A 21,434-nucleotide genomic window follows, 5' to 3' on the forward strand; every position below is an offset into this window, starting at 1 on the left:
GACTGCAGCGAGTCCGAACTGACCCAGTGGCTACAGCTGGGCCGTTGGACTTGCGCGGAAGGGACCGACTTGCGTTTAAGAGGCCGTGAGACCTTGGTCCATTGTTTCTTCCGAGAAACATCTTCCGCAGACGAGGAATAAATGGGCTCTCATCTTCTTGTGGGTGGGGCGATCTTGGTAAGATACGTCCGAAACCACGGAGGGAACGTCTGTCCGCTGATTAAAGCCTGTCGAACCCTTTGGTCGTACGACATTGCTTCTCCCCTGGGCTTGGGAGCTTGCAAGAGGTCCCGGACTGGGAGGACGACAGGCACGAACAGACGCACCCTCAAGCGCAACACTAACACTTTCCACAACACTACCACTCACTTTGTCACTACCCACTGCACTCTTACCCTTCAACTCTTTGACGTCTGCCATGAGTTGGTTACGGTCACTCGCCAATGATTCGACTCTCTCACCCAGAGCCTGGATGGCACGCATCATATCTGCCATCGAAGGTTGTTGAGTGCTAGACGGGGGATCAGGAGCAACCACTACAGGGGAAGGAATAGGTTGTGGGGCATGAGGAGAGGAAATATCAACGGAGCGAGATGAACTTCTCCTGACTCTATCTCTCTCTAGCCTACGTGAATATTTCAGGAATTCGAGAAAATCGAATTCCGAAAGCCCAACGCATTCCTCACATCGATCTTCCAATTGACAGGTTTTATCCCGACAATTGGAACAAACGGTGTGCGGATCGATAGAGGCCTTCGGAAGACGCCTTGAACAGTCCCTAGCACTACACTTTCTGTATTTAGGGACTTGAGAAGGGTCAGCCATCTTGAATTAGTCAAAGGGGAATTCAAAATCTATCCAAGTCGTCAACAAATAATCCAAAAATCAATAAAAGAATGCAAGGATGTATTGAAGATAACCTCTGCAAAGCGAAAGCTAATAACTAGAAATGTGTACTTCACCAAAATCTGTGAAAACCAATCCAGTAAGCAACAGCGAATTTAGTAGGTCTTGCCGGTGGCACGACAGAGAGAAAATTGGTTCTTTGTTTACATGGAGTACTAAGTACCTGCTCGACAGATGGCGCTGTTGATGTACACCCCCTCCTGCATAGCGATCGCTGGCGTATTTTGACCGTAGAGTTTTTCTGTCGGGCAGCAGAGCTGCAGCTTATATAATCACCGGCTAAGTTTAATATTGAAAATAAGTTTTTGGTGATCTTATTGCAAGATTACAACAAAAACATATTAAATTCACATACCTTCTGGGTGATGTAACAGCAATCATGTGATGAAGACCACATGATGATAAAGTTTCTTCTATTTCTTGTAAAATAGAGGATGCTGTCTTTTCAACAGCTGCATTGTCAGTCTGTAGTTCTAAGAAAGTGGATTCCAGTGCCTGCACCTAAAATATAAATATACAGTATATTTACATGATAGCCATGAAAATAATCAATAAAAAACAAATCAGAAACAGTTCAAGTTTGAATATCAAAGTTATTAACAACAAATAAACTCTACAATGGTTTAATGAGTTGTAGCTGTATCAGTAATAGCTATTTCATGATTTTGTTGAGAAAAAATATATATTCTTGATGATACACAAATTGGAAGATTACCTTATATTAATGAGTTATTTGGCCTCTGTAATATAGCATCACTGACACCAATATTACTTTGTTTTATTGACTACAACTAATCCTTTAAAGAATTCTATTTCTGCCCCGGGTCAGAATTGCTTAAAGTCTGTTATTTCTAAGTGCCAATGGTACACATCTATATCAGATAACAAAGCTAATTATGACTGGTCAAATGGAGGCTCATTGTTGAAATGTTTGTCAGTAAAATTCTAAGGTGTCACTTTTTAACATTCATTATAATATAAATGAGGAACTATCTGAAGAGATGTTGCACTTTTAAACTAAACCAGTCACTTTGAAAGAAAATAAAATGTTATTTTTATTAATAAAATAAATTTTTGAATATACTTACCCGATAATCATGTAGCTGTCAACTCCGTTGCCCGACAGAATTCTATGGAGGGATACGCCAGCTATCACAATACTAGAAGGGGGTGTATTTACCAGCGCCACCTGTGGCCAGGTACTCAAGTACTTCTTGTTGACACCTCCTCAATTATTCCTCGGTCCACTGGTTCTCTATGGGGAGGAAGGGAGGGTCGATTAAATCATGATTATCGGGTAAGTATATTCAAAAATTTATTTTATTAATAAAAATAACATTTTTCAATATTAAACTTACCCGATAATCATGTAGCTGATTCACACCCAGGGGGGTGGGTGAAAACCAGTGTACAAGATTAAAGGATAGCTAAGTATCCCATATTTCATATAATCAGTTATCCACAATAACAATGAAATAATAAGTACCTGGTAAGGAAGTCGACTTGAACCGTTACTCTGCCTTTAATAAGATCGTCTTCCTTACTGAGCGCAGCGTTCCTCTTGGGAGGCTGAATCAACTCAAAGGTGCTAAAGTATACAGGGCTGCAACCCATACTAAAGGACCTCATCACAACCTATAACCTTGGCGCTTCTCAAGAAAGAATTGACCACCCGCCAAATCAACAAGGATGTGGAAGGCTTCTTAGCCGACCGTACAACCCATAAAAAGTATTCAAGAGAAAGGTTAAAAAGTTATGGGATTATGGGAATGTAGTGGCTGAGCCCTCGCCTACTACTGCATTCGTTGCTACGAATGGACCCAGGGTGTAGCAGTACTCGTAAAGAGACTGGACATCTTTGAGATAGAATGATGCGAACACTGACTTGTTTCTCCAATAGGTTGCATCCATAACACTCTGCAGAGAACGGTTCTGTTTGAAGGCCACTGAAGTAGCCACAGCTCTCACTTCATGTGTCCTTACCTTCAGCAAAGCAAGGTCTTCTTCCTTCAGATGAGAATTTGCTTCTCTAATCAGAAGCCTGATGTAGTAAGAAACTGAGTTCTTAGACATTGGTAGAGAAGGCTTCTTGATAGCACACCATAAGGCTTCTGATTGTCCTCGTAATGGTTTGACCTTCTTAGATAGTACTTAAGAGCTCTAACTGGGCAAAGTACTCTCTCCAGTTCGTTCCCCACCATGTTGGACAGGCTTGGGATCTCGAACGACTTAGGCCAAGGACGGGAAGGAAGCTCGTTTTTAGCCAAAAAACCGAGCTGCAAGGAACATGTAGCCGTTTCAGATGTGAAACCTATGTTCCTGCTGAAGGCGTGGATCTCACTTACTCTTTTACCTGTTGCTAAGCACACGAGGAAAAGAGTTTTTAATGTGAGGTCCTTAAAAGAGGCTGATTGGAGCGGTTCAAATCCTGATGACATTAGGAACCTTAGGACCACGTCTAGATTCCAGCCTGGAGTGGACAACCGACGTTCCTTTGAGGTCTCAAAAGACCTAAGGAGGTCCTGTAGATCTTTGTTGGAGGAAAGATCCAAGCCTCTGTGGCGGAAAACCGCTGCCAACAAACTTCTGTAACCCTTGATCGTAGGAGCTGATAGGGATCTTACGTTCCTTAGATGTAACAGGAAGTCAGCAATCTGGGTTACATTGGTACTGGTTGAGGAAAACTGCATTGGCCTTGCACCAGCTTCGGAAGACTTCCCATTAAGACCGATAGACTCTGAGAGTGGATGTCGTCCTTGCTCTGGCAATCGCTCTGGCTGCCTCCTTCGAAAAGCCTCTAGCTTTTGAGAGTCTTTCGATAGTCTGAAGGCAGTCAGACGAAGAGCGTGGAGGTTGGGTGTACCTTCTTTACGTGAGGTTGACGCAGAAGGTCCACTCTAGGAGGAAGAGTCCTGGGAACGTCGACCAGCCATTGCAGTACCTCAGTGAACCATTCTCTCGCGGGCCAGAGGGGAGCAACCAACGTCAGCCGTGTCCCTTTGTGAGAGGCGAACTTCTGAAGTACCCTGTTGACAATCTTGAACGGCGGGAATGCATACAGGTTGAGATGGGACCAATCCAGCAGAAAGGCATCCACGCGAACTGCTGCTGGGTCTGGAATCGGAGAACAATACAAGAGGAGCCTCTTGGTCATCGAGGTAGCGAATAGATCTATGGTTGGCTGACCCCACAGGGCCCAAAGTCTGCTGCAAACATTCTTGTGAAGGGTCCACTCTGTGGGGAAGACCTGACCCTTCCGGCTGAGGCGATCTGCCATGACATTCATATCGCCCTGAATGAGCCTCGTTACCAGCGTGAGCTTTCGATCTTTTGACCAAATGAGGAGGTCCCTTGCGATCTCGAACAACTTCCTCGAATGAGTCCCTCCCTGCTTGGAGATGTAAGCCAAGGCTGTGGTGTAGTCGGAGTTCACCTCCACCACCTTGTTAAGCTGGAGGGACTTGAAGTTTATCAAGGCCAAATGAACTGCCAACAACTCCTTGCAATAGATGTGAAGTGTTCTTTGCTCCTGATTCCATGTTCCCGAGCATTCCTGTCCGTCCAGTGTCGCACCCCAGCCCGTGTCCGATGCGTCCGAGAAGAGACGGTGGTCGGAGGTCTGAACAGCCAAAGGTAGACCTTCCTTGAGAAGAATGCTGTTCTTCCACCACGTTAGAGTAGACCTCATCTCTTCGGAAACAGGAACTGAGCCCGTCTCTAGCGTCATGTCCTTTATCCAGTGAGCAGCTAGATGATACTGAAGGGGGCGGAGGTGGAGTCTCCCTAACTCGATGAACAGGGCCAGCGATGAAAGTGTCCCTGTTAGACTCATCCACTGCCTGACTAAGCATCGGTTCCTTCTCAGCATGCTCTGGATGCATTCTAGGGCTTGGAAGATCCTTGGGGCCGACGGACAAGTCCGAAAAGCTCGACTCTGAAGATCCATACCCAAGGAGACAATGGTCTGGGATGGAACGAGCTGAGACTCCTCAAAATTGACCAGGAGGCCCAGTTCCTTGGTCAGATCCATAGTCCATTTGAAAATCTCCAGACAGCGACGACTTGAGGGAGCTCTTAAAAGCCAGTCGTCTGACGGAGCCGGACACAAGATCATGATACTGCTGCACAGTCTGTAAACTGTCAATCATGGGCAAGCGAGGAAGTACAGTGACAACCCGAATCTGTCTAGACTGTCTGGGTCGTACAGACAACTCCTTAACGGGTTGCTGAGGTTGCCGCACTGCGTCACAACAAGTCCCTTCTGTTGGTTGTTGAACGTCTTCCCCGTGACACATTGACTCCGTAAACAAAAAATCCTCTAACAAGGACTAAGCTTGGACTGCATGTCATGCAACACAGCTCAAGGTCTATGGGAGCAGGTGTGGTAACAGACGGGATTAGCGGCTGAAGTGTAACCATTACCTTCCCTGTAAGCATGTTATGCTTAAATAAAAGTCCATAAGAGGTTATGCAGCTAAAGGCTCCCTCCAAATGACAGAGTCCTCAAGGGAATATCAGAAGGAGGGAGAAAAGAACTTTCTCATCTACAGGGACCTTATCCTAGAAAAGCTAAGTTCTCTGAGTGAGGGTTCACTGGTGCAAAGCAGCAGACTAGAAGGCAACGTTATGAAACTGCTTGACAGTCTAGTGAGTTGGCAACAACCCAAGATGTGTTGAGAAGCATGCGGTAAGGTATGCAGAGCATGATGTATGCAGAGTATGCTGTATGCAGAGCATGCTGTATGTAGAGCATGTTGTATGCAGAGCATGCTGAATGCAGAGCATGCTGTATGCAGAGCATGTTGTATGCAGAGCATGCTGAATGCAGAGCATGTTGTATGCAGAGCATGCTGAATGCAGAGCATGCTGAATGCTGAGCATGTAGTAAGCAGAGCCTGCTGTAAGCAGAGCCTGCTGAAAGGAAAGCAGAGCGTGTGCATGGCGTTTAACATTTCTCAGAAATTCCATGACCAGTGCTAGAGTGCTTTATGCATGCTTGCATGGGGTTTAAACCATGGTATGCTGAACAGCAGAGTCAGAACGAGCTGGAACAACAATAGTGTGGTTTCCTCTTCAAGACTCCGATGAGGGAACACCTGAGGCTCAGTCTGCAAAGGCTGAATAAAAGACAAGCAGAAGGAAGGCGCATGGGTGGAGGAGGCTGACTCCTAGCATGAGTGGTTGAACCCAAGGGTTGCGCTTGCTGAGCGGTTGGCGGAAGCGGAGTAGCAAGTTCCAGTTCCTGTGGTGTGAGCGGAGCGCGATGAGGAAGAGGCTGCGCAGAACAAGGTAAATGTCTCGCAAGCTGAGGCTCCTGAGGCGCAAGGCTAAGGTGTTGTGGTGCTTGCCTTATGGAGGGTTGAGCTCGCTGCAGCAAGAGCTGAGGAAACTGACTCATGGACGGGAGAGGTTGTTGTACCTCAACCGAGTGTTGCATCACTGGTGGAGCAGCAAGTGGAGGCGGAGGAAGAGAGGTATAATCCTCCTGATCCCAATGTAAAGGTTGCCTTAAGAAAGGCGGAGGCTGAACACCACAGGGAACAGCAAACTCAGCACGTGTCTCAACATCGTACGCCTGGCAGGTGGAACTGCTGGCAGGTGGTACTGCGATCAGGCGGAGCGAGTGTAGGTGGAGGGAGTGTAGGCGGAGGCGGAGGAGCAACACTCTCAGCCCGACACTCACGCATCAAGTCCGAAAGCTGTGCTTGCATGGACTGTAGTAGAGTCCACAACATCATACGCCTGGCAGATGGTACTGTGATCAGGCGGAGCGAGTGTAGGAGGAGGGAGTGTAGGCGGAGGCGGAGGAGCAACACTCTCAGCCCGACACTCACTCATCAAGTCCGAAAGCTGTGCTTGCATGGACTGTAGTAGAGTCCACAACATCGTACGCCTGGCAGATGGTACTGTGATCAGGCGGAGCGAGTGTAGGAGGAGGGAGTGTAGGCGGAGGCGGAGGAGCAACACTCTCAGCCCGACACTCACTCATCAAGTCCGAAAGCTGTGCTTGCATGGACTGTAGTAGAGTTCACAACATCGTACGCCTGGCAGATGGTGCTGCGACCAGGCGGAGCAGGTGCAGGCTGGGCGAGCACAGCAGGCTGGGCGAGCACAGGCGGAGCGAGAACAGGTGGAGGGAGTGTAGGCGGAGGAGGAGGTGCAACACTCTCAGCCCGACACTCACGCATCAAGACCGAAAGTTGTGACTGTATGGACTGCAGTAGAGTTAACTTGGGGTCGGCAGACACTAAGTTCTGCTGAGGTAAAGCCTTAACAGCAGAGATCTGTTGTGGCAGAACCTTACTCCTCTTAGGCGGAGTGTAATCAACTGATGACTGAGGAGAGTCAGAGCTAACCCAATGACTGCATTCGGGTTGTGAACTTTAACTTCGTACGTCTGGCATAGGTCTGGACTTAACGTTTAAGAAGTCTTGAGACCTGAGACCAGCGTTACTCTGCCTTTATTTTCTCCCCTAATCTCTTCTGCAGACGAGCAAAATAAGGGCTCAATCGTCTGCGGGTGGGAGTGACGGTCTCGGTAAGACACGCCCACAACCACCGAGAATACTTCTGTGCGCCGATCAAGGCCTGCTGAACCCTTATGCCCTTCGACATTGCTTCTCCCCTGGGCTTGGGAGCTTGCAAGAGGTCCCGGACTGGGAGGACGACTGGCGCGCACAAAAGTACCCTCACGCACTAATCACTTATCACTTTGATTTCTGTATGCACTTATTTCACTGAACTCGAAACTTTAAGTGGTTTGTACCTGAAATACGCAATTCTATCCTTTCTCAAAGTTAGTAATTGCGAAAACAGAATTACAATGTAACAGAAAAATCTAATGAAAGATAATTCAGTGGTTGGAAAGAGACTAAACACTAGATCACTCTAGAAACGTTTAGTTTCTTCCCCTAAAGAGACTAGGGAGAAAAGCAAAAAAACGATAACGACGTTACTCGTACGCCTGGCAGGCTTGAATGAAACGTTTATCCTCTTTCTCCCTCCGTCTCTATCTCTCTCTCTCTCTCTCTCTCTCTTGACTTAGAACCTGAGAGAAGAGCCCAATCATATATATCGTTAAAACATATTATTGTTAAAGGAAAAAAACTGAAAAGTTCCTTTATTAGGATCAAAACCATTAAGTTAAGAAAGAATGAACAAAACGCTAGACACGGTTACTCTTACTGCAACGTGAAACCGTGAACATTCTTTCTCTATCGTAACGATAGAGTGCAAGCTGAACGTTCTGAACGTCAACAACTGCAGAGACAAAACAAAACGTTAGTTCAGCTTTGAAAACAGTACGAGACTGTCAAAGAAAATCTTTCAAACTCTGTGGCGGAAATAGCATAATATGTTAACAGGTAAAACCGAAATGACGGGCTCAAAGTTTATTAACTTCGGTAAAAGACCGCCTACTATTAGGAAGGTCGAATATAAACAAATATAAAAATTAATTTTAATGAGTTTATAATAAAAGGAAGTTAATCGAAGAGGCCTATAAGAGGCGGAGAGATATAAAATAAATCTATAACTTTTGTTAAGCAAAATTAAGAAAAAGAGTCTATACTCTCTTAGACACCAACACTTCCGTCTAAGGGAAGGGTCGGCCATGAAAAGTGAACGAGAGTTCATACTCTCTCGTCACCAAAATTAATCAAATTAATTCCAAAAGCTAACTAAGCTAATATAGAAGTTTCCAGTAAAGCGACAGCCGAAATCAAAGAGAAATACTTCACCAAAGTCGTGAAAATACTCCAAGAACATAAGCGTATCCCAGAACGTCTTGCCGGAAGCACGACAGAGGAATAATTGAGGAGGTGTCAACAAGAAGTACTTGAGTACCTGGCCACAGGTGGCGCTGGTAAATACACCCCCTTCTAGTATTGTGATAGCTGGCGTATCCCTCCATAGAATTCTGTCGGGCAACGGAGTTGACAGCTACATGATTATCGGGTAAGTTTAATATTGAAAAATCTAAAATTATATCAGCTGTGAATATCTACCATTGTCTCTATTAACAAAAACTATTCTGTAGGTAGTAGGTGTGCCACAGCACCAGCCACCTGTTGAGATACTAACGCTAGAGTTATTGGGTCCTTTGACTAGCCAGATAGTACTACATTGGATCCCTCTCTAGTTACAACACACTTTCCCTTGCCTACATATACACCAAATAGTCTGGCCTATTCTTTACATATTCTCCTCTTTCCTTATACACCTGATAACACTTGAGATTACCAAACAATTCTTCTTTGCTCAAGGAGCTACTTTACTCTAGGTAAGGGTACAAGAGAGGCTCAATACTACCCAGTACTCTAGAAGTTTTATTCCAGCTGTGACCAAGTTGTGGAATGATCTTCCTAATCGGGTGGTTGAATCAGTAGAACTTCAAAAGTTCAAAGTTGGAGCAAATGCTTTTTTGTTGACCAGGCGGACATAGTCTTTTTATAGTTTATTTATGACATATTTGTTTTTGATGTTGTTAATAGTTTATTATATGACATGTCTGTTTTGACGTTGTTTCTTATTTTAGAATGATTTATTGTTAATTTGTTCTCTTCATTTATTTATTTCCTTATTTCCTTTCCTCACTGGGCTATTTTTCCCTGTTGGAGCCCCTGGGCTTATAGCATCTTGCTTTTCCAACTAGGGTTGTAGCTTGGATAGTAATAATAATAATAATATAGTAAGCAGCTCTTCTTGGAGAAGGACACTCCAAAATCAAACCATTGTTCTCTAGTGTTGGGCAGTGCCGCAGCCTCTGTACCATGGTTCTATTGCTTGGGGGTATACTCTTTGATGCTATTCTATCTTATTTCTCTTCCTCTTGTCATTTTAAAGTTGTTTTAGTTGATATATGAAAGATTTATTATAATGTTGTTATTCTTCTTAAAATATTTTATTTTAATTGTTCATTACTTCTCGTAGTTTTATTGATTTCCTTTCCTCACTGGGCTATTTTTCCCTGTTGGAGCTCTTGGGCTTATAACATCCTGCTTTTACAACTAGGGTTGTAGCTTAGCTAGTAGTATTAGTTGTAGTAGAACTAGAATTGTAGCTTAGCTAGTAGTAGTAGTGAAATTATAAAAAAAAATTATGCCAATCCTACCTTTGATTTCTTTACTTAAAATCATACTTTTTTTCAAAGAAAGTTCTCCAGCCTTACAATAAACCAAGAACTCTTGACCTCAAAAATCTTTTAATTGGTAATTAACATTTCAAGGCATAAATAATCTATGTTGACTTCTGAGGGGAGGAATGAAGGAAGCTGCGTTCTTTCTCTTGTAATTCTTTTTCATTCTTTTTTCATATTAGCTTTTATTAGTTTATTTCCCTCTCAATATCTCATTTCTCTTGTGTACTGTACATATTTCACTTCGTTACGTGACACATACAAACGTTAAGACCCTATTTTAAGCCAACTGGCCCATTCTTGTTTGATCTGTATGGCACATAAAATTTCATATTCAATTCTTCCTTTATTTTAAGGTTTACTGTTTTGTTCAAAATGTTTAATGTTTCACATGCAGTATTTTTACTATTTTTTTAAACCTCACATTATTTTGTTAGTTAATCATATAAACTTATCAATAAAAATTTTTATTTAGTTTTCTCTTCTTTGAAGACATTTAATTCACACAGTGAAAAAGAGAGCTTTATGCAAGAGAGATGAGCGTGCATTAGATGCTCGTAACGATAGACTACACATTTAAAATTATCATCAAAATAAGATCAATAAAATACCTGACTAAGTGTCGCTTGTAGCTTCGATGTCTCGGAATTCAACTGTGACTGCAAGGATGAATGTTGTCTTTCATAATCTTCTAATTCTTTCTGCACACTTTCTGCAACTCTAGGAGTGTCCACACCAAACTGAAGGGTCATAACTTGGCGTAGTAACCTACAAATGATAAATATCATAAGGTTTCCAAATATTAACAATGATCAATTTAATAAAAAATTTGCATATTTTGTATGGTATGTTTAATAGATAGCATTTTCATCTGCCATTAACCCTTTAACCCCCAGGCTATTTGGAACTTTCCAACCGTTAACCCCCAGGGGTTATTTTATTTTCAAGCACATTATGCAGTATATATTTTTTAAATTGTTCTAACAGCCTTAATTTTCGTCATAGAGAGGTCAGGTTGGTCTCATTCTCTTGGAAAATGCATGAAGTTTCTCAAAAAATTATCAAAAATATGAAAAAAAAATTGTAAATAGCATTTTTTTACAAGGACATACCGGTACGTACATGGGGGTAAAGGGATGTGTTTTGTGAAAAGTACCAGTACGTCCTTTGGGGGTAAAAGGGTTAAGTGGAAGTTTAAGTGTCTATCACTCATGAACTCCCCTAAGTCTGTTCTGAGAGGACCTGTCAGTCAAACTTGAAGGGGAGAATCGGGTAACTCTGTTGTTTCAATTCATCTCCCATCATCTTATGCACTGCTAAGCTTCTGGTAACTTATCTAAACCCTCTTCTTTCACAGCCATATCCTTAATGTTCATAAATGGTGTCTAAAATTAGAATGACAGAGTTCTTTGCAGTGATGGCATAAGAGTGGAGGAGATCTGTCATAACAAACGTCAACATCCCTTAAGAACACATTTATTCAAATATTTTCCCTATTTTTCTTGGGTTTTCTGTAAACTCTCCAATGGGTTGGTTTGAAATGAGTGTAATAGGCTCTTGCAGTTCCATGCTCCCTTTCTTTTAAAGTTTCTTAATAGCTCCTTGTCCCCATTTAGCTCCAAGTCTTGCAAGGAACCTTCAAAGTCTCACTTGAGACACAAGTACCATACAATAAAAATCATAATTATTTCTCAGGTATCCAATTTTACCTCTCTAAAGAAATGAGTTACCTGCATAATTCAAGAGGAAAGTCCTAATCCCCATCTGTAGCACCAATCTTTCCTCTAAGGAATATCATTGGGCTCCATTAAATTAGTCAAAGTAAAAGCTTAAAACTATGAAACTGTAACAAAAATATCTACCAATGTGACCACACCAGTGGATTTGAATTTAATATAAGTAACATATATTTACCTTCAACATTTTTTTTTTGTTTTAATTTATAGCTCTAATAACATACTGTACCTTGTGATCCTTCCAAGGCTACTTGTGGAAGTCAAAGCCAAACGAAGAAGGCTACTACATTCGTCATGTACTAATGATGATACTTCTTTTGCTGCAAACCTGTCAAAGAAACCTCTGATTAGCTAAAAGCAAAGGAAACTAATTAAGAACTTGTAGTGGTCTCTTCCTTTGATATGGGACAAAAGGGAACTGTAATATTCAAGATAAAAGACTTGAAGTGGAGTATGTACAGTACAGCATATTAAACAGATCAAACTGTATGAGAGATCTCCTATACATTCTGTAGTATTAGACAATACAATAAATGTAAATATGAGACAAGCAAAAGTTTCAAATTTCTGAGATAAAATAAACACAACTGATAGATATTCACTCATGTAAGTGACAAAAAGGTATGACAGTCTTTTAAACATTAGTTATAAAATTGATTGGATTAATGCAAAATTAGCAAAATAATGTGCATTTAGCGATTTTAACTTTAATTCATTTAGCATGTGCATAGAATTTCCTTTCAAATCATGTACAAAGAAAGTTAACCATGTAATAGTACCTATAACCATGACAGATTCAACTCATCTTTCCCTTTTGCATACTATTTTCTATTTTTCTAAATGAAGCTTAAGATTTAATCATGTGTTGAGATTTAACACAGCATACAAACCATTGTTCCTGGTGAATGTAAACTTGTGAGCCATTATAAGAATAATTATAAGAAGAACAAGTTATGATAATTATTTATAGTTAAATATGTAGTTTAGTAATTACAATGATACATTTCTGTTTGCCCTTTTATTTTACCACAAACGACAAAACACACATCATGTTTTTACCATATTTCAAGCTCAAACAAGTAAGAAAATATTTGACTCCAACCGAAGAAAAATGAGACCCTACGAAAACTCAGTTCCTTCAAGAGACCCGATAGGCAGGTAATGCCTTCAGTGCATTACTTAAGAGATCTTTAAAACAGTCTTTTTGGCGTTTAGCTGCACTAACTTTTTACCCTTCTACTGTTCCTTTGTTCTCGTCCTCTTCCAATTTGCTGTGTAACCTTCCTTAACTTTTATTTCATGTACAACTACATAGTTTTTCTCTAGTTACATTAAAGCACTGCATGCCACCAAACACCAGGCCACAAGTCTGTAATTCAAGTATCCAATTCAACCAAACTTCTCGAAAAAGCATATCTACTGACTGTACTTGCGAGTAATTTATCCATCAAAAAAAAAATTGCTGCAAACAAGACAAATTAATCAACAATTAGTTTTTTAACCTTATTACAATCATATGTACAGTATTTGGATAAAAATAAAACTTTATTCTAGTCAAACACAAATAACAAGAACCAGCAAAAAAGTTGTAAAGTGCCCATGGATGGGATTTTTGTTACGTGGAGATTGTTCCTTCTTACAAGACTTCCTTCTTACAAGACTTCTAAGCTCTTGTAGAGTGGGGAGCTCCTTTTGAAGAACACAGAGTACGAGCAGACCCAGATCCAAGCTCTTGTGAGTCGTCCATAGCAATTACAGCAGCAGGAAAGCTTTGACCGAGAGGCAAAGGGATATTGCCTACTCTGGTAGAAGGCAATACTCGTTAAAGAACTCACAAATGGAAGGGGAATGGCTCCCCTCTTTTTCTTACTTTCTCTGATGAACTCAGCCTTGGATGGAGAAGAAAAGTGTGCAAAAGGTTTTGTAACCGAAGAAGGGATGAAGGAGCTCGAAAGCTTCATAGGCTTCAGCTTGGCCATTGCCAAAACCGACTCCAAAGAGTCTCTCTTCAACTTCTTCGCAAACTCTGTCCACTGCACGGGAAGCCACTCCCTACACTCGGAAGAGCCCCTCTTACGAGTCCTACAAAAAGTCATGCCCCCTACAGAAACTACACAGTTGACGAGGGTAAACTGGCTCATGTACTAACCACATCCTAAATTGGACTAACTAGAGCACAACCGCATATCCACCCATGAAAACAAACATCATCAACAAGCAAGCACACTGCAAACAACATGGAGAGAAAAAGGAAATAAGCGTAAATCCAGCCAAAGCAGGACGCCAGGAAATGCGAGTGCACAGAACAGCAGCTGAAGTTGAGAGCGGGGAGCACTACGTGTCAGGTGTGGGGATCTTACCCACCACCAAGGAGCCAGCTGTGTTTACCTTGTTAGAAGCTCAACAGCTGTTCCAGCTTCAATGAAGTCATGGTCCTATTATTACATATAGAAAAAATATTTATACTATATTTAATTCTGTGTTGTACTGTAATAGATAAAAGGACCACAAATATAATTTGCAATTTGTGATGTACCATCATCACAATCATAAACATTTTCAAGACAGAGCTTTCATTTATGGGGTTATGAGTTTTCCCCCGCTCACCTCTGCCTAAGCTCTCATTACCTAAAATCAACAAGGTAATTCTCATATTGAACACACAATACAGTATCAATTTGAAATTTAGAAAAGATCTGAGAAGCAAAATGAGCTCCGAGTAATTTGACGAATAGGACAGACAAATCCCCTAAGAGGGAGAGGTTTCACATAATAAACTTGATTACCTTAGTGCCTGTACTTATTGGATGTAAAGGTAAATCATTTAATAAGAGTTTTGCATTTTGCATGTACACATTCATATCAAGGATACTGCAAACATGCACTCACTAAAACTATGATAAGTAAATTAAAATGCTTATATATTCAGAATAAATAATGTCTATTCCTATTTTAAGAAAAAACTATCTAATCACAAGACTAAGTAATATAAAACTAGTGAACTATAGCAGTAAAAAGTAGTAAAAATTAATAGCAATAAGCTGTGTTACATCTGTAATTTAAAAAGAATGTGCACAATAAATCTCATTTAGGGGAAAAATAAAAAAATCAATAAACATCAAGCCTTCCTGCCTGAAGTGTCGTTTTAAGCATAAGCAATAATTACTTATATTTTATCTACCTGCTGTCATCTTGGGCTTCTCCAGAAAGAATTAGAGCAGATGATAAAAAAACTGGAACAATCATCATATGAACTTTCAAATAATATAGACAAATCCTAACTCTTTGATACAGTATTTCCAACTATATATTGGTAGTGTTATGATACTGTATATGCCTTACTTTGCTTAAGTCTTCATGCAATTGAATTAAGTAGAATTTAATTTCGTTTCCATACAATCCATTCCTTCAGAAATATATAAAATTACTTTGAAGTGAGATCTTAATCAACTATACAGTAGATTTTTTTCAAGAAATAAAATTTGGCATATTGTCAAATATTTTAATAATACTACTGTGATTTTTTTCATTTAAAAATCTTCATCATTTGTTTATAATAGTACTCAGCACAATTTCATTTATATGGGAACTTTCAAAATCTTACCTTCGGTACTGCGAGTTACTGGATGGAGAAGCAAAAGCAATGCATTCAGATTGCTTAAGTGACGAATCCCCATCAAATGTTTCACGGCTCTCCTTGATAGAAGAGTTACAAACTTCTTTCACATCTTTAGTAAATGATTGTTTTTCTTCAGGGTCATGCCTGACAAACACTTTCTGCAGAGGAGCAAAATCAGTCTGATTACCCTTTGACCCTTCATGTGAGTTATTGACAGGATAACCACTTTTAAAGGGGGTCTGCGTCGATCTATTCAAGCGCGAATCTAACCTTGTGTAGTCCACAGCTTCTCTTGTCTTAATGTTTTGCATGCTTTGATGCATATCACCAAAACAGGGCGTACCTTGGCCTTTAAAAGAATTGCTATGCTTTGCAGCACTCACAGTGCCCTCAGAAACTTCACCCTTACCATAGTATCCTGAATCATCATTTTCAAAACTTGTTTGCTGGATAGGATGGACCTTTGTTTCTTTTGGTCTGTTGTTCACACTTTCAGCTCTTTGTCCCTTATGATTTAGGTCATCTGTCACTGAACTGCTGCTAGATATACTCTGTCTTCTCTCTAAGGCTAAGGATTCTGCATCCGAGATTAGCTGCTGAATTTCATTTAGGCCCTCCTCTTGGTCAAGAGCTGATGATGCAAGGAAGTGGCGTAAATTAGATTCATAAAAACAAAAAATATTACAGATATATTATTAAATGGTGTATGTTTCACTTACGTAAAAATTGTATAACTGATTTTACAAAAGCCAAAATATTTCCTATACCATAAGTGACTATGAAAAATAAATTTTTCTGAACAACAGCAAGGAACCAGTCTACTCAAATATTGAGGAATTTGAAATTCTAAAATAAAATAGGAATTAAACCATATATCAAAAGCTTCTTGGAGAATTAAATATAATAAAAACTAAAGAAAATTTCATATAAATTGTATATTTACTATACAACCCAAAGTTATTTATATGGATTTACTCCTAAGTCATTTAGTCACAACCAGAATTGAAAAGTTGTGGGATTCTGGTAACATTGTATGGTTACCAGCTATATCCTCTCAGTCCCAATGTCTTGGAATCTCCTTCCAGACAGGGATCTAGTCCTAGGAGATTGCTCCTACCTATTTTGGTATCTGAGTTCTTTATGATCCTAAGCTGAAGAGATCTCGGGAGATGGATAGAGTAACCAGGACTTCCTATGGGGATGAGAGCATGTGCTCAATGGAGACTGATTATGATAGAACTTCACAGTCTAATCTGTTAACTCAATGTTGTGAAATCTTCCCCTAGGTCTCAAGAGCCATAAGGAGCAAGCGTTCTAGGCAAATAGTAAGCTCTAAAGCCTGCAGGCTGTGGTCTACCTAAAGGGAAGGTGCACATTGCTGCATGGGGGTTGCATATAAGAGTATTCTCCTGCCCGGGGAAGCTTCTTGGAGGGTGGATGTCTGCTACTGTACTAAAGGAGGGGTGTGTGGTCAGACCCTTGCTCACATCTAGGTGAGCATGTACAGAGAGGCAATTGTAACTAAGGTATGACACATGGGCGCTTGCCAACTGTTCCTAAAGTAGCTACCTGATCCAAAGAATCACCCCTACTAGAGGGAAAACGCATATACCATAAGTGCCTTTGGACCTCCTAGCGCACTTTAACGGGAGAGCGCATTTTCTCAAGTGGTGCGCTTGAAAGGAGGTGCCTGCAATCCACAGTCCACAGTGCATGCTCTGTCTGGGGAGTCTGTATATGCCAGGTCAATTGAGTGAGACCAATGAGTCACTACTGGCAACACCGTCTCTCGTACTCAATCTCTTACAGATGTTCATACTGTCTGTATGAAGGAGAATGCACCCTAGAGTGGGTGTCAAGAGATGTAATTATAGGGCATATAAGATCTTCAAATCTCATGAGAATGCACTCAACAGGAAGCATCAGTTCTCGCAAAATACTGTATGCACTAATAGCAGCATCAAAATTCACTTGTGAGAGTACTGTAAATGCTTTGAAACAAGTGCGTCAACATGTTGGCTCGTAATACCCGATCCAAGATTCCTGTAGGAGAATTCACTCTTGCAGAAGGAAACCCAGGCACTAACAAAGAGAGAGAGCTTCTTACTGGAGTATAGTGCTAATAAAGTGGTGCTCTAGTAGGAGCGCTTGGTCGGAATCAGGTAAGGTGACGCTCCCTTGGAGTGAGCGATCGTGAAAAGGTGAGATTGAACTCCCATAAAAGCAAGCGATCACAAGCCAGTAAGGTGGTGCTCCCATAAGCACATGATCGTAAGCAGGTAAAGCGTGATTGCTAACAGGTGAGGTGGCTCCTTTAAAAGCACAATTGCTAACAGGTGAGGTGGCTCCCTTAAGAGTGCGATTGCAAAACAGTGCGAGACCCTGATAGCATGCTAATGTATAGTAGAACACTACTGGGGGGTGCGAGCTTGAACAGGTGAGCGCAAAAGTTTATCGTCTTTTTCTTTGTCCTCGGTGCAGAGCTGGGCAACACTGTCTCTCCCATGGAGAGAGAACCAGTAAAAATCACGAAAATGTAACTCCTATAGATCGGTCTAAAAGGACTTTTCGTCCACAAAAGGGAATAAAAAAAAGGGCAGAGGCCTTTTTTTCGTATCACCAAAAGTGCACTCCAAAATTGATGAAAGTGTGGATACGTAGCTGGCGCTAGGAGACAAAAATGTGGTAGAAATAAAGGAATACTGTAACATGAAGTTCTTCTAGCTGCTGTAACAATATCTCTTGTTATCAGTTGCAATTTACACCTTCATCAGTAGTCCTCCCTCTAGGAATAAACAGCAGGAATGCTGTTAAAACAGCAACAAAAAGTGTACAGTACATTGTATTGGCAGGGGCCGTTGGACTGTTTGCTTACAGATGGTTTGTCTTTGGACATTATGCCTACCAGACAATTTGCCTATGGACAGTTTTTCTACCAGACATTGTGACTATAGTCAGCCCTCCTTCTTTATAGGTTCTATCTTTGCAGTTTCAGTCATTTGCTATATAAAGAACTGCATAATCTATTACTGTAAATTAAAAATCACATACAGTATTTGCGGTTCCACGATATGTACTCTTGTGGCCTGAGGGTTTTCAACTGACCGCGCTCCTTTTCACCCCGCTTATTTTGCACCATTTCCCACTCCACACAGCACTGCACCCCATCTATCAGTGACTTAATCTCAGTCTTGCATCGTCACTCCTGTGTGCATCTCCCGCTTTAGTCCTTTATGTGCAGAATGATGTCATGATGTTTAAAAAAAAAAAAAAATGTAAAAAACCTGTACATATTAAATGTGTTTATAGTGATTTTAGTACAAAATGTGATACGTACATTAAGCTACCTTACATGGTAAACATGTAAGATCCAGACTTACTGCGTAGAACTTCATACAGAGCGGTTAGTGGCATCATACTGATACTTTTTCTTTTAATTTTTATTGTGTTAGGGTATTCATTGTATATTAGTGTTATTGTTATATTAACTACTGTACAGTAAACAAAATACTGCACTTTACAGTAGTTATGTAAATATATGCTATGTACAGGTATACAGTGAGTTAGGATGTTGCAAGTCAACCTGCCAAAAACAGAGATCCCTTAAGAGTGTTACAAATACATATACCAAGGCACTTCCCCCAATTTTGGGGGTTAGTCGACATCAAACAAATGAAACAAAAAAGGGGACGTCTCCTCTCTGTGTTCCTCCCAGCCTGACAAGGGACTCAGCCGAGTTTGGCTGGTACTGCTAGGGTGGCACAGCCCACCCTCCCACATTATCCACCACAGATGAAGCTTCATAACGCTGAATCCCCTACTGCTGCTACCTCCGCGGTCATCCAAGGCACCGGAAGAAGCAGCAGGGCCTACCGGAACTGCGTCACAATCGCTCTCCAGTCATTCCTATTTCTAGCACGCTCTCTTGCCTCTCTCACATCTATCCTCCTATCACCCAGAGCTTCCTTCACTCCATCCATCCACCCAAACCTTGGCCTTCCTCTTGTACTTCTCCCATCAACTCTTGCATTCATCACCTTCTTCAGCAGACAGCCATTTTCCATTCTCTCAACATGGCCAAACCACCTCAACGCATTCATATCCACTCTAGCTGCTAACTCATTTCTTACACCCGTTCTCACCCTCACTACTTCGTTCCTAACCCTTTCTACTCAAGATACACCAGCCATACTCCTTAGACACTTCATCTCAAACACATTCAATTTCTGTCTCTCCGTCACTTTCATTCCCCACAACTCCGATTCATACATCACTGTTGGTACAATCACTTTCTCAAACAGAACTCTCTTTACATTCATGCTCAACCCTCTATTTTTTACTACGCCCTTAACTGCCCCCAACACTTTGCATCCTTCATTCACTCTGTGACGTACATTTGCTTCCACTCCACCATTTGCTGCAACAACAGATTTCAAGTACTTAAACTGATCCACCTCTCTCAAGTAACTCTCCATTCAACATGACATTCAACCTCGCACCACCTTCCCTTCTCGTACATCTCATAACCTTACTCTTACCCACATTAACTCTCAACTTCCTTCTCTCACACACCCTTCCAAATTCTGTCACTAATCAGCCAAGCTTCTCTTCTGCGTCTGCAACCAGTACAGTATCATCTGCAAACAACTGATTTACCTTCCATTCATGGTCATTCTCGTCTACCAGTTTCAATCCTCGTCCAAGCACTCGAGCATTCACCTCTCTCACCACTCCATCAACATACAAGTTAAACAACCACGGTGACATCACACATCCCTGTCTCAGTCCCATTCTTAAGAGTGTTACCTTAGCTAATTAAGCTGTACTGTAGTAATGGTACAGTAAATATATTACATTATCTACCTTACTGTAAAATGATATTTTAATTATAAAATAAATTTTTGAATATACTTACCCGGTGAATATATAATAGCTGCAACTCTGTTGCTCGACAGACACCTACAGTAAAAAACTCGCCAGCGATCGCTATACAGGTTGCGGGTGTGCCCACCAGCGCCAACTGTCGGCCAGATACCACTCTCGATGTAAACAAAGACTCAATTTCTTCTCATCCCACTGCGTCTCTATTGGGGAGGAAGGGAGGGTCGTTTCATTTATATATTCACCGGGTAAGTATATTCAAAAATTTATTTTATAATTAAAATATCATTTTTAAATATTTAACTTAGCCGGTGAATATATAATAGCTGATTCACACCCAAGGAGGTGGGTAGAGACCAGTTAAATATGTTTACATCGTATAAGCTAAGAGTTTTTATTTCATTTTGACAGTTATCAATATAACAAAACCAAAATAAATAGGTACCTGGTAAGGAAGTCGACTTAGACGATTACTCTGCCTTGTAAGTACGTCTTCCTTACGGAGCCCAGCGATCCTCTTAGGATGCTGACAGACCCCAGGAGCTGAAGTATCAAGGACTGCAACCCATACAACAGGACCTCATCAAACCCCTAATCTGGGCGCTCTCAAGAAATGACTTTGACCACCCGCCAAATCAACAAGGATGCGAAAGGCTTCTTAGCCTTCCGGACAACCCATAAAAACAACATTAAAACATTTCAAGAGACAGATTAAAAGGATATGGAATTAGGGAATTGTAGTGGTTGAGCCCTCACCCACTACTGCACTCGCTGCTACGAATGGTCCCAGTGTGTAGCAGTCCTCGTAAAGAGACTGGACATCTTTCAAGTAAAATGACGCGAACACTGACTTGCTTCTCCAATAGGTTGCGTCCATTATACTTTGCAGAGATCTATTTTGCTTAAAGGCCACGGAAGTTGCTACAGCTCTAACCTCGTGCGTCTTAACCTTAAGCAAAGATCGGTCTTCCTCACTCAAGTGTGAATGAGCTTCTCGTATTAACAATCTGATAAAGTATGACAAAGCATTCTTTGACATAGGCAAGGATGGTTTCTTAACCGAACACCATAACGCTTCAGATTGGCCTCGTAAAGGTTTAGTACGAGCTAAGTAGAACTTAAGAGCTCTAACAGGGCATAAGACTCTTTCTAGTTC

At 41.3% G+C, this 21,434-nt stretch overlaps 1 protein-coding gene across 1 annotated transcript in view; it reads right to left on the reverse strand.

The window, feature by feature from the left end:
• The window catches only part of LOC137657880 (putative leucine-rich repeat-containing protein DDB_G0290503), a 97,967-nt gene that overhangs the window by 57,037 nt on the left and 19,496 nt on the right, over positions 1-21,434 (reverse strand). The window contains exons 4-7 of the mRNA XM_068392489.1: positions 15,383-16,028; positions 12,008-12,106; positions 10,654-10,810; positions 1,262-1,407 (exon numbers count right to left, since the gene is read on the reverse strand). Of these exons, the coding sequence (XP_068248590.1) occupies positions 1,262-1,407; positions 10,654-10,810; positions 12,008-12,106; positions 15,383-16,028 (1,048 nt within the window). The remainder of the gene's footprint in view (positions 1-1,261; positions 1,408-10,653; positions 10,811-12,007; positions 12,107-15,382; positions 16,029-21,434) is intronic.

Source organism: Palaemon carinicauda, chromosome 18 (assembly GCF_036898095.1).
Source record: "Palaemon carinicauda isolate YSFRI2023 chromosome 18, ASM3689809v2, whole genome shotgun sequence".
Classification (NCBI taxonomy): Eukaryota; Metazoa; Arthropoda; class Malacostraca; order Decapoda; family Palaemonidae; genus Palaemon; species Palaemon carinicauda.